Source organism: Oryzias latipes, chromosome 3 (assembly GCF_053564925.1).
Source record: "Oryzias latipes strain Hd-rR chromosome 3, Olatipes_Hd-rR_3.1".
Lineage (NCBI taxonomy): Eukaryota > Metazoa > Chordata > Actinopteri > Beloniformes > Adrianichthyidae > Oryzias > Oryzias latipes.
The window spans coordinates 5366773-5380528 of record NC_136239.1 but is presented as its reverse complement, the minus strand read 5'-3'; the positions used below and the strand labels follow the sequence as shown (position 1 = coordinate 5380528).

At 47.2% G+C, this 13756-nt stretch overlaps 1 protein-coding gene and 1 long non-coding RNA gene across 5 annotated transcripts; one reads left to right on the top strand and one right to left on the bottom strand.

Annotated features, from left to right (window-relative positions):
* Window positions 1-1361: 1361 nt before the first annotated feature.
* Window positions 1362-4953, bottom strand: LOC111946847 (uncharacterized). Of its 4 annotated transcripts, none has more exons than XR_013655066.1 (4): window positions 4813-4953; window positions 4584-4709; window positions 1625-2181; window positions 1362-1516 (listed from the first exon to the last, which is right to left on the bottom strand). It is a non-coding gene; the product is annotated as an uncharacterized LOC111946847 (long non-coding RNA). The 4 variants fall into 4 exon arrangements; XR_013655067.1 differs by having other exon boundaries at window positions 1362-1909; window positions 2063-2181; XR_013655065.1 differs by having other exon boundaries at window positions 1362-2181.
* Window positions 4949-13508, top strand: LOC111946846 (cathepsin D). Its single transcript, XM_023951766.2, has 9 exons — window positions 4949-5245; window positions 6253-6409; window positions 6732-6855; window positions 6938-7056; window positions 8538-8737; window positions 10880-11002; window positions 11278-11422; window positions 11949-12047; window positions 13076-13508. The coding sequence occupies exons 1-9, from the start codon at window positions 5184-5186 to the stop codon at window positions 13235-13237; spliced, it is 1191 nt and encodes a 396-aa protein (XP_023807534.1). The 5' UTR covers window positions 4949-5183; the 3' UTR covers window positions 13238-13508.
* Window positions 13509-13756: the final 248 nt, after the last annotated feature.

The window sequence follows — 13756 nt, the reverse complement described above, 5'->3', positions numbered from 1 at the left end:
ATACTAGGACTGATACTATGGGAGCTGGACTCAGAGTATTTTCTCAGAATATCACTAAGTACTGGCTGAACTGTGAGTTTAAACTCAGACATAGAACGGTCAGTTAAGGTTCTTCAAGGCTGTTTCTTATTCACTGGGGCAGAAGGATGTTCCAGTGTAAACTGGAAGGTAATCATAGAGTGATCAGAAATGATGGGGTTAAGAGGAAGGACACTCAGCTGGCTGATCTCTATACCATGGGTTAGAACAAGGACCAGGCTGTGCTTATGACAGTTTGATCAGAATCTAAGACAATAGTCGATAGGAAGTCAAAAATTAAGTTAAATATTCTGAATACAAAACGATAAATAATAAAGAATAAAGAATAAAACGGCTTTTCTTGACATGCACAACAGGAAATGAGGAAATGAGTCGGATTGTGATCAGTGCTCTATGATTGGAAGTGATTCTGTTTCATTAGGGTGTAACTGTTAACTTCATGATGTTATAATTTGGGTTACAAGAAGAGAGGAGGATGCACCTTTCTCTACAACGAAGCATTCAAACCTAAAATAGAAACCAGGCTAAGATTAGAAACAAAGTTGGATTCATCTGGCAGCTTCTAGTAGTTCTGATTCTCGTGATGTTTGAGGCTGGAACATGCCGACCTTCATCAAGAAGTGATTATTTATACGTGTCTGTGAACAGGACGGATGATCAAAACTGCTGTATGTTCTCATAAAAGACAAACTAAAATGTTGCTCATCCCACAGGGGAGTTGGCTTCACCCACAACAGCTTTGTGGGGTTTGAGTTATTTTAGCTTTTTTTAGGTCGCGTTAAAGGAGAAGCTGCAGCTTTCTTTGGCAGGTCACAGCACCTTCAGCGAGCTCTGCTGGCAGTCCCCCTGCTCCCAGTTCTGAGCCTCTCAGAAACCGTGATGAGTGGCGGATCTGCACCGACGGCAGATATTGGGGTCACTCTGCTTCCTGTCATGCTTCCTGTCATTGCTCTCATTTCAGGTTGACTCCTGTTTCTGGAGTCACAGAAGTCTTGGGATCTGTTTCATCTGCAGCAGTTTCTGTTCCTCTTGCGTCCAGCTGCACCTTTGAGAGGATTTTCCTGGTTTCCTGTTAAACAGGGGGGTTAAACAACCTGGGGGGTTGTGGCCTTTGCTCCAGCATGAAGACATCTTCAGCTGATTCCCACACTGCCTGCTGGGCATCAGTAAAGAGGGGCTCTTTAAAAGTTCATGCAGAGGGAACAGAAATAGTGCACTGGAGGCGGCTCACAGGTCACGGCCCGCACAGGCCGGACTCGCCGCCATGAGGCGCCGCTCACTAACCAGAGCGGCTTAGGAGGTAAACTCTGCAAAGATGTTGGTTTATTTACACGTTTTTCGTGTTTCACCATGACTTTAAAATGAGACGTATATAAATATTGAGGGCAGCTGTAGAGATCTGCACAGGACGAAGCAGATCAAGTCACCAGGTCTCCACACGGTTCAACACTTTGACCTCCTTTAGACGCCCTGAGTGCTGAAAACAGGAAAACCAAAAAGACAGAGAATCAAGGACAAAACAGCTTTCATGGATTACAGGAGTTGTTCTTTGAATATTTCTACTACAGATCAGTGATCTTCTTACATCTAAATGTTTTGAAATTCGTTTCCCCATGTTTGAATATTAGAAGTTGCAGGTGGTTAAAAAAGTGTTTGTCGTGACTTTGTCTGTCTGAGCCGCAGGATTTCGGTTGTTTTGTCTGCTGGGATTCGCTCCGTTCAGTGATCAGAGGTGGTCCAGGTCAGGGGATCCGATCTGCTTAGTTCGTTTCTGATCTCTTCAGTTGTAGAGGTCGCTGTCCTCCGGCCTCATTTGGGCCACAGTCTTCCTGCCGTCCCGGACTCGTTTGCAGTCCAGGAACCCGACTGGCTGACAGAACCAGTTAGAGCAGAGAGCTGTCATGAAGTCGTATTTTTCCACTAAACTCAGAACAAAACTCACAGCTTTGAAATAAAAATTCCCTAAAATGCAAACATTTACAAAATTAAAAAAACAACGCCTTAAGTTGGAAATGAAACCAACCTTGAGTTCTCTTGTCTCTGATTGGCTGGTTTGGCGGCACATTTGTAACCTTTGACCTCAGAGTAGTGGACGGTAAAAGTGAAGATCATTGGGAGAAAGTGAGACTGAAGAGAACACGTCTGAAAAACAGACGCATCGCAGATGCAAACTTGTATTTTAAAAGACAGAGATTTAAAAAACACAGATGGGATTTTTGCAAACACGCTTATTTCTTATTTGCAACTCAGAAAGTTTCCTTTCTTTTTCCTTAAACTTTGTTCATTTTAAAGGCAAAACGACAGCATTCCACACAGGGAAAAAATATCATAGGTGACTGAGAAAGTTTCCTTTTTGAAACGAGACATTTTGTTTCAAAACAGTGACCTTTCACATCATGGACGTCCAGCTGCATTCCGTCATTAAGAGGGTCCATATGCAATGCACCCCCCACCCCCCCCCCCAACCCTAAACTCTGAGCTTTGGGATGACGAGGTGGAATAAAATACTAAACTGTGCAGGAGATGAGTGAAAGTGACATCCTCCACATAAGTTGACATTTGTTCCCCTGCCGGGTCTTTGAGGCAGTGATAAATGCCCCCCCCCCCCCCCCCCCCCCCCGCCCAGTGACCTTCATTACAGAGAAGCGATGATCTTCACGAGCCCGTTCCTCTTGGGCTCTGGTTTCCTCTCCGCGTCGGCTCAGCAGGGCTCTGGGAGGCCGCTGTGGGTCTCTGGGTTGACCTCAGCTTCAATCAGAACCACAAGGTTACTGATGGTGGCTGAACGTTCCCCAGGTCAAACACTGGAGGCCAAACTCTGGTCCTCATGAATCATCGTCTGTGGTTGAAACACGACATTTTCATTGATCTCACGAATCTGGACTCTCAGATGTTCCCCCTGGCTGCAGCCAGGAGACCCGGTTCTGCTCCTCCACTGAGGTGGTCTCAGAGCTGAATGTGGGAGGGGGAGACGCCGCCGGGACCTCTGAGTGACCCACAAACAACCACGTTCATGAAGAACATGTGGATCCGCTGGTTCCTCTTCTGCAGGAGTTTCACTTTGTGTGTGCTGTCATGTGAACGTCAGCGTCTTGCTGAGTCATGCTCCGGCGTCCTCTGAGGTCTCTGTTCCACCTGATTCATCAGATTCCTCCCTGAGAACCGGCTGCTCTTGTTGTTTTCACTTCTGCTTTAAAATTCACAACAATGTGCCAAAGTTTGAGTGTCACGTCGTGGAGGTTCGGTTCTGTAAATGTGATAACAGGAAGGAACACTTTTCCGTCTGAAACTGGCAGCTGAAGGATGGCTGAAATGGTCTTGGGTCCAAAGGGTTTTGGAGTTTGGTTGGTTTTCCTCTGGGCTGCAGTGGTTCTGTCAATGATCAAAGACAGGTTCTTTCATTTGAGCCCGTTCAGAACTTAACTTTGAACCAAAGATCTGTCATCACCAGTGACTTTAACTCCAAAGTGTCGGATAAGTTGGTCTTATTTGAACATGGATAGATAATAATAATTCTTCCAATCTAAAAACGACCTGACCGCTCAATTGTCGGCTGTGGTTTAGAGTCTATCCAGAGCTACATCTTTTATTTGTCATTATTTTCAGTTTTTCTCTCTTTCATTAAGAGTGTTTTAAAAGGGAAAAAAAAGAAGAAAAAAAAGATAAATTCTTTTCATATGACAAAAGTTAACACAAAAAAATTCAGAGAGGAGGCTGCCACCTGCTGGCCGCTTCTAGTATAACAACAGCAACATGAGTCATTTTTGTGCCACGACAATAAGAGCAAAAAAATCCAGATTTCCTAAAATGCAAACAAAAGTATTTCCAAAGTATTTCAAAACTGACTTTCGTTGTCAGTGTAGAGGCACAGATGTGACTTCATAAAAAGCAGGTGAAGGCTCATTCATTGTGTACAGCTTTGAGTTAAGTCCTTTTAGTATCATATAGTCCACAAGATCTTTGGATACGTAACCAGCTTTGGTGCTAGTAATACCAGGGTTATGCTTTTCACCTGAGGGTTTTCTTTTATTTAATCCACTTGTGAGGCCATGTAAAGCACTTTGTCTGACTGTGACCGCTTCAGCCGAAATAAACCTTCCTCTGAACTTTTTAAAATAAAATAAAGGAGAAATAAAAATAAAAATAGTGAGAAGTCGAATGTTTTTAAGCTGAACTGTTGCAGGTCTAGTGACACAGAAACTCAGATGAAAATCCTGGTGTTTTATCCTGAGCTGCTTAAAAAGCTGCTTCAGATCCACTTTTGTGTTTCAGAAAGATTTGCAGAAGGGGCTGCAGTGTGTGGGGGTGTCTTGACTGTCCCACACAGACCTAATAATAATAATAATTAAAGTTTGGATTTATCTGCGCTTCTCCAGACAATCAAACTGATTACAATGTGTCCATCATTCATTCACTCTACTGATGTCCCCACAGCTGCCCTCCCTGGGGCAGATTGACGGGGGTATCTGACCATGAAGTGTCTTGCCCAAGGACACGACGGTTGACTGGGGTAGCGAGGATCGAACCCCCGACCCTTGGCTCACCTGCTGAAGCTCTGAAAGCTTCTTTTAGGAACAGTTTCACCTGTTTTGGCTTTAAGGCGGCTCTCGGTACATTTCCTTTCATGTCTGGGTCTCCTCTGATCCTCTCTGAGGGGGCGGGGCCACGATCTTTGAAAGGTTAAAGCAGTGAGGTTGGTGGGCAGTAAAAAGTTTTAAAAAAAGTGATAAACAGTCAAGAATCACGTGACGTCCCACAGATCGTAGTGATTACCTGTTTCTGACCGAGTACACCTGGATAAACATCAAAACCGGAAGCAGCAGCTGATGGGCTTCCTGTCTGAGCGGAGCAACAAAATACCCCCCACCCCCACCACCACCACCACCACACACACAGCTTAAAGCGAACAAACTAGATTGGAAAATTATGCGGTTCACTCGGTGGGGGGTGGGGGTTGTTTACCCCCACACCGTCGAAAAACAAGCTGTTTTTTTGACCGGGCAGCAGGGACCGTTAGTGACGTCACGCCGGCGCAGCTCACGTAGGCACGTGACGGTGACGGAATCGCAGTCAGCTGATAAAGCGGCAGATTGCGGAGTCACGCGCTTCAGCTCCAGTTTTGCGGGTGTACGCGGAGCAGCATCATGAGGGCCGCGGTGCTGTGCGTGATTGCTGCGTTGGCGCTGAGCGGGGAGGCGCTGATCCGGTGAGACACGCGAAGTTTAAGCTAGCTGCGTTAGCCTTCGATGTTAACCGCTGTTTTTTACCAAGCTCGGATCGGACCGAACCGGATCTTCCAGGGGTTCGGACCCGTGTCGTGTGACGGTTAGGGCCGGTTTCGGTGGACTAGTGCGCATGCGCCATGTTGTAAACAGAGGGTGACAACAGTGTCGTAAGCTCCAGCCTGTTGTTCCCTCATAGGTCCATCTGATCACCGATATTTCCGTCCAGAAAACGTTTCTTCAGAAAACTTAACGTCACGTCAAAGGTTCGTGTCGGTTTGTTCCGAAGCGACTCACCTTGTCCCACCTGAGAGGCCGACCCACCCACCCCCCTCAGGCTGAGGGCGGCTCTTTTCAGGTTTCAGCCTGGTTCTGGTCCCACAGGGTCCACAAACTTTGAGTATTTAGAAAGTCGTGATGAGGTTAGCTGTGGTCAGAATGGTGCATTTCTTCTAGGGGGTGAAGGTGAACGTCTGCAGACCTTTTCTACCATCAGAACCACTGCAGAGATAAAGATACTTTATTGATCCCAGCTTGGGAAATTGGGTTGTTGCAGCGTCAAACAAACACACAATGCGTGACAATCAGAAAAAACAAACAACAGATGTAGAAAAACAGACGTCAGATCAGTTTATCTATTGCAAAGGGATGATGGTTTATAGAGTCTGATGGAGTGAGGTAGGAATGATCTCCTGTAGCGGTTGGTGTGACAGTAGGAAAAGGCTGACCCTCAGGTACAGGAGGCTCCGGATTATCCACGATGGATACGAGCTTATTCAAAGCGTGTTCAAGAGAAGGAGGGATCAGAGAAGTCCTGGTCCCACTAGAGAGGAGCTGGATCGCTGCAGTCCGGTCTGCATCACCGGCATTCATGGAAACATGGAGGCGTTTTGTGTCTCCAGCCTGGTGGGGACACAAAACGTCAATGTGCTGTGAAGCTGCAAGTCCAGGATCCAGGCTGCAGGTTCTCATCCTGATTCTCTTCCCGCAGAATTCCACTGAAGAAGTTCCGTTCCATCAGGCGTGAGCTGACCGACTCTGGCAGGGAAGCCCACGAGCTCCTGGCCGACAAACACTCCCTCAAATACAACCTGGGCTTCCCGTCCAGCAACGGACCCACACCAGAGACCCTGAAGAACTACCTGGACGTAAGCGGGGGGGGGGGTCACCTCCTGCTCTGTGATCCTCATCAAGCATCAACATGCAGGAAGTCTGTCAGTCAAGCTGGCTGTGAATCACAAACCTTCAGATTGAATCAGTTTAACTTCTGCTAAGAAGGAGAAGCTCTGTGGTCAGAATGACTCCAAACCTGCAGCGCTTTCTTCTTCCGCGACAGGAAACGTGTGTGTGACAGTCACTTCCTGCCTCGTCACCATGACTCTGCAGTTGTTTGACCCGTGTCTTCATAGTTGACTCAGCAGTTGTGTGCAGTGACTGGAGATCAGCTGACTGCTCCCTCTTCCTCTCCAGGCTCAGTATTATGGTGAGATCGCTCTGGGCACGCCCCCCCAGCCCTTCACCGTGGTGTTTGACACCGGCTCCTCCAACCTGTGGGTGCCCTCCGTCCACTGCTCCCTGCTGGACATCGCCTGCCGTGAGTGCCCCCCTCCCTCTCCGTCTGACATGGCCGTCAGTGTCTCACCCCTACCCCCCCCCCCCCCCCCCCTGCCTTTCAGTGCTGCACCACAAGTACAACTCCGCCAAGTCCAGCACCTACGTGAAGAACGGCACGTCCTTCTCCATCCAGTACGGATCCGGCAGTTTGTCTGGTTACCTGAGCCAGGACACCTGCACGGTGAGTGTGGGCGGGGCCGTGACCCCTCCCACCACGCACAGCGTGGAAACGGCCAAGGCCGTATACTTGTATAGCACTTCTCTGCTTTCCTTGAAGGCCCGAAGCGATTCACAGTCCCCTTCACACATTCACACACACACATTCAGACACACATACACACCTTCACACACACTGATGGCAGCTCTGCTGCCAAACACCGGCGCCAACCTGTGGGGTTCCGTGCCTTGCCCAAGGACACTTTAACGCATGCGTGGGCAAGGCGGAACCGTACGGTGGTGGAGAGGTGCAACACACGCTTACATATAAGAGACTACAACAACAAATCTCAGTACACATGAACACAAACTGAACACAACAGCAAATCACGGCACAAATGACCAAAAACTGAATCACAACAACAAAAGCGGAGACACGGCTTTTACCAGAAAGGGAACGTCCTGAATCCCTGAAGTGACGCAATAGAAAAACAATCCTTTAGGATTTTTGTAAAGTTATCACTGTTTTCTTTTTGTGGACAGTATAAATACATGCATACAGTATAAATACAAAAGCATTTTTTAAAAGTTGTATTACTACAGTAAAAGTCACAACAATGTTTAGCAGGGTCAAGTTTTTGCCTCACTTCCAGTATTAAGGGTATTCCCCTCCGTTAGCAGCTGCTCGCTTTCCTTCATTTTTTGTCCGTCTTCTGCTGTTGTGTTTTGCACTTGGCTGCAGCTGCAGAGCAGACCGTCATGGAAACAAAGCATTAAAGCGTCTCCTTCATCCTGTCATGCTGCCTCATCATCATCACTGTATTGTGTCTGGAAAGAATTAGTGTTTTTTTCCTTTATTTTTGAAACAGCATTCAGACTCCTGAACTGTTAAAAAATACTGGAGAAGCTACATTAAGCAATACTGAAAAGAAACTGCACTTTATTTCCTCAATCATACTTTTAGAACATTATTGGTTAAGGCTCATTCATTCTATTTTTTATACTGAAAAATATTTAGTTGTGGTAATCAGACAATGTTGACTGTTCCCTTTCTGTATTTTAAGTTACCAAAATAAAAGCACTGTGAATTTGTTTGGGTAAAAACAAATTCTATATGAAATACAGTTGCAGTGCTTAACATTATTACCATTATTAAATGGAATTTTACCATTTTATTACAGTGGAGTCTTTTCAAAGTCATACTTAAAAATAAATAAATAGGAAAATGTGTTCCGATACAATATCAGGATAGGTATGGTATTACAGACTCTTGCTAATACACACCCCTAATCGTTATGCTTTTTAGTTAAAATTGGCAGAGATTTTAAGGATAGCCCCTTAGATGGGGCTATCCCAAACACACGCGTGTCACTGGTGACATCTCAGGTGTTACTTTAGTTCAGTCAGACTTAAGTTCATCTGGGGGGGCGGATGGCTAACCTCCGTCTGAGTGAGTGACGGTGACCATGCAGACGAACCTGACAGACCCCCCCTCTCCTCTGGCAGATCGGGGACATCTCTGTGGAGAACCAGGTGTTTGGGGAGGCGATCAAGCAGCCCGGGGTCGCCTTCATCGCTGCCAAGTTTGATGGGATCCTCGGTATGGCGTACCCCCGCATCTCTGTGGACGGGGTGGTTCCAGTGTTTGACAACATCATGCAGCAGAAGAAGGTGGACAGCAACGTCTTCTCCTTCTACCTGAACAGGTGAGTGAGTTCAGACTCTCCTGGTCGGATTTCCTTGGACCGTGTCGGTGTAGGGACTCTGGGAGACACCCCCCTGGCTGTTTCTGTCAGTTAGATTATGTGGGAGTGTCCTGACAGAGGAGCTTCAGGCACTGATCAAGCAGACTGAGCGTCTTGTGCAGAATGCGGCTTGTTGGTTTGCTCTGCTGTGATTGGCTGAGGTCTGAAAGGACTGGAAACGTACTGGAACACCTGAGTTAAGAGGAACATGAAGGTCGGGGACTGCAGCAGGGAGGAGTAAGTAAGAGGAATAGGTCATGGAAGCTGTTGTGGACCAGAAAGCACATGAGATTTGCTAGGAAGTGCCATTAATCATGTATATGATTAATAAAAATAATACTATATCAGTAAAATAGACGTAACACTGTTTCAAAAATTCTCTTAGCAAAATTTGATCAAGTATTAAAAGTAAAATTATGTGCAAAATTATGTTACATTAGGAAAAATCCTGAATTGATTTTTCAATTTTTGGAGCAAGTGAAGTTATATCATTAGAAATCAATCAATGTAACCATTTTCAATAATTGATTAAAAATTATTTATTGTGACAGAAGAGTGTCAGCAAGACTCAAAGGAAAGGTGTACAAGACAGTGGTGAGACCAGCTCTGCTCTATGGGTTAGAGACGGTAGCAGTGAGACAGAGACAAGAGGCTGAGATGGAGGTAGCGGAGATGAAGATGTTGAGGTTCTCCTTAGGAGTGACCAGGTTAGACAGGATAAGGAACGAGTACATCAGAGGGACGGCTCATGTTGCCTGTGTTAGCGACAAAGTCAGAGAAGCCAGACTGAGATGGTTTGGACATGTTCAGAGGAGGGATAGTGGATATATTGGTAGAAGGATGTTGGAGATGGAGCTGCCTGGCAGGAGGGCAAGAGGACGGCCAAAGAGGAGATATATGGATGTCTTAACAGAGGACATGAAGTTGGCTAATGTTAGGGTAGAAGATGTCCATGATAGAGTGAGGTGGAAAAGGATGATTCGCTGTGGCGACCCCTGATGGGAAAAGCCGAAAGAGAAAGAAAGATTAAAAATTATTTATTTATTTATTTTTATAATAAGGTAATGCTGTGAAGTGAAATAAAAAAGGGTCCATATTCTGTCGAATGACCAAGGTTGGTATTCCTTCCTCTGCTGATTAACAGCCGTTCTTCTGGTTTTAAACAGAGTTCATAGTTCTCTTCGCTGTAATTTCTGCAGACATTAGATAGAGGTCCGTATCCTTCTTCAGCTGATATCAGCGGCGCTGAAAGTTGAGGTCAAGATGTCTGCAGGTCAGAACTTTGCTGAAAATCATGGTCACTTCAGACTTTGGAGAAAAAGCGATGAATCCATTGATGAATCCATATTTCTAGAAGTTATTTGACTCTTTGATTTATTACTGCATGTTGGTTCAGACGTCTGTGATCAAACACTTCTCAAAGTCCTTCATGGTGTTCACAACCAGAACCTTGGACAGGTCCGGAGGACCGAGTGGTTTGACGAGCGGTAAGAGGTTAACGTTCCCTCCAAAGTCATGCTTTGGATCGCTTTCCGTGGCGTTTAGCATAAATACCACTTCCCTCTGCTGGTTGGTTGTCAGACTGCAGCTGCAGCAGCGCGAGGTCGAGGCGGGCTTCACGACCGTCAGAAATGAATGGACTTTGTGGAAGCAACCGTCCCGGTCTCTTCCACAAAGTCCATTCAAATCGGAAAATCCACATCTCACTGGCCGTTACCCCTTACATATCCAGAAGGGGGCTGAATCCAGGAGGAAGTTGTTTGCTTTTGGGGTAAACTTACCGTGTGGCTGCCCTTGGTAGTGGGACATCAAGGTACATGTAGGGGTTCTCAGGTGTCCATGTTGATCGGTTGGCCTCCTTCTGGAGATGGTCCTGCCTCTCTGAGCCCATTGGGTGGCACTTCTCCAGTCTGGAGACCACTCCCCCTGCCGGTGCTGGACATGCTGGTGAGGGGTATCAGTGGGTTCAGCTGCTCAGTCCTCCCACGCACTTGATGGAGACATGGTGGCTGATGACCGCTCTGCCTCTGAACCCGTATCTTGGTGACAATCTGGCTGCAGGGCTCAGGGCTGATGAAATAAAGCTGTGGTTTGTCGCTTCAGGAACCCGGACACGGAGCCCGGCGGGGAGCTGCTGCTGGGAGGAACAGACCCCAAATACTACAGCGGCGACTTCCACTACGTCAACATCAGCCGGCAGGCCTACTGGCAGATCCACATGGACGGGTGGGGGCTTCACATCAGTCAGCAGAAACACAGCAAACATGAACACACCAGAGATGCTGCACACGTTCTAGGGTTTCTTGTTTGTTTTTTTGACTGACAGCCCAATTACTGCATCTCAGCAACTTTTAAATTCACACTTATTCACAACGGTGGAAACCGGCACAGATGGCACTGTACTGCTGAGCAGACTGTACTGTACACTATTCAAAAGCCACCACGAACCCTTCCTAGGTACTAGAGTACAAACATGGTGATGCTGTGTGTCTGTGGGGCAGGATGGCGGTGGGCAGCCAGCTCAGTCTGTGTAAGGGGGGCTGCGAGGCCATTGTGGACACGGGGACGTCCCTGCTCACCGGCCCGTCGGCAGAGGTCAAAGCTCTGCAGAAGGCCATTGGAGCCATCCCACTCATCCAGGGAGAGGTAAGCGGATCTGTGACTCCATCCTTGTAGTGGCACCATCAGCAGTCCACATCCTGGATCTTTGGTCTGTAGACATTCTTTAAGACCAACTCTGATGAAAGTTGGTTATTTGGTGTTTCTGACATGTTGTCATAGCAGTTTTCTCACGGTGGAGGACATGCATGAAGAAAATTCAGCTTAAAATTGTTTTGCTGTGAACTGTATTTTACAGAGTATAAGTTGCACCGGAGTATACGGCACGAGTATGAAAAATACTCTGAAAAAAACGGTGTCCCTTTTATTTAAATTGTGAATCATGAGCAGACAAAAAAACGTCATTGAAAAAAGCTCGTAGCACTGATCAGCGGGCCACAAGCTCCCTGCTCTGCTCTATTCTGATGCATCCACTGCAAAATAGAACCCAAGATAATCTGGGTGGGACTTGAAAGAGCAGAGCAGAACGTGGGAACTTGAGTTGATAGTCTTTATGAGTATTTTTGGTCATGTTCATTAGATCTGGAGTTAACTTTGGGTTTGACTCTTTCAGTACATGATAAACTGTGACAAGATCCCGTCTCTGCCCGCCATCACCTTCAACATCGGTGGTCAAAGCTACACACTGACTGGTGACCAGTACGTCCTGAAGGTAAGTGTGCTTGGGCCTAGCAGGGGGTCACGTGTAACCAGGCACCTGCAGCGCCACCGACGTAAGCCTTAGTCGCATGCACCTGTATGGGGGAGGACCCGTACGGGTGCTGCAGGTGTTTGGGTGGTCCGGCTCCATGGAGGGTCATAGAAAGGAGCAGCCGCACCTTAAGAGGAGCGCAGGTGTGTCTTGAAGTTCTGTTGAGGCTCGTACGGCCACTTCAAGGGGCGCCATGAAAGTGCAACGTACAGTGGTGTGTTTAGTAAATGTATATTGAAGTATTTGTAAGGCTAATGGAAGACGTACGGGTGATGATGTTGTACAGTGTCCTACACCTTACTCTAGTGGTTGGTGAGTTCTGACCCCTTACTGACCACGTGCACATGCAGAAGGCGTGGGGCGTCCATGTAATATGTCAAGTGCCAGTAGGATGACCTCACAAACGACCCTCTGTTTATCTAATTTCCTTATTTATAACTTATTGTGTGAACAGCACTCAGGGGCTCTTTGCACAGCCTGCAGGATTTGATCAAAGTCTCCCCTACGTCACCCTTCTTTACCCTTTAAGTGTTCACTACGACCTCCCATCTGCTGATTTTGTTTTTTCAGTCTGGCCAGGCGATCGAGACCCACAAAGAACATATTTTAGTCCAACCTTCTGCATTCTGTCCCCGATCTGAACGCTCTAAAAATCCCCGTCGAGTAGAACAGAAGGCGGTCTTCCTTTCTACGTTCATCTTCTGTTAGAGCGATTATGCTGCCTTTTTTAAACAGTGCACCCTGTTTTATGTCCTGATTGGCTGGAGACCTCGTCAATCAATCTCCTCTGTGCCGTGTCTCCTGTACAGAACCCCACAGCTCTCCAGATCTACAGAAATCTGTGATCAAATCTTTGTTTTCCACCCGTAAGGCCATAGCTGCTGTGGGAGGGGTCACTACACCAAACCCAGCCGCTGCTTTCACTGTAGGCTCAGGCCTTCTTTCGCTCCTCCGTCACTCCTCTTCATCTGTTGTTTTTTTTTCTCCAGGAGAGTCAGGCGGGGAAAACCATCTGCCTGAGTGGCTTCATGGGGCTGGACATCCCGGCCCCCGCAGGCCCGCTCTGGATTCTGGGAGACGTGTTCATCGGACAGTACTACACCGTGTTCGACCGCGACAGCAACCGGGTGGGCTTCGCTAAATCCAAGTAAAGGTGTGCGGCGCTGGAATCTGCACGTGATTCTGCTGCTGTGGGGTGTAGAGCGTAGAGCTGAATGCACTGATCAGGCCGCTGACGAACACAGACAGGGGGGGGGTGACTCCAGGATCAAATGATCAGAGCTTCTCTTGTGAAAGTGATCTTTGTTTTAATTCTTTTTTGGAATCAGGGAGTTTTATTGTGATCTTTTGGGGGACTGCTCTTCATTTCTGACGCTGATGGATTTGAGTTTAATAAAAGTCTGAGGAGGTGACTCGACTCAACTCGGCTTCTTTCCTTTCCTCGTGTTCTCAGAATGACCTCCCGCCTGTCGTGATCTACACCGAAAGATTTGCTGTTAAATTTAGCTTTCAAACGTCATAAATTGCTTGAATGTGGCAAACGATTTCCTTAGTTTACTCGAGTGACCATCGCCCACAGACCCCACCAGCACATGCAGGTCAGGCATGTCTTCCACCCCAACCCCCCCAGTCTCGAGCACCCAATGATCAATCAGCCATGACGGCTTTGC

Bases quoted from the DNA above. Each gene is read 5' to 3' on its own strand.
- LOC111946846 (XM_023951766.2), top strand. From the start codon at position 5,184: ATGAGGGCCGCGGTGCTGTGCGTGATTGCTGCGTTGGCGCTGAGCGGG. The intron at 7,057-8,537 runs GTGAGTGTGGGC...CTCCTCTGGCAG, and splicing joins TGAGCCAGGACACCTGCACG to ATCGGGGACATCTCTGTGGA. The intron at 12,048-13,075 runs GTAAGTGTGCTT...TTTTTTCTCCAG, and splicing joins GTGACCAGTACGTCCTGAAG to GAGAGTCAGGCGGGGAAAAC.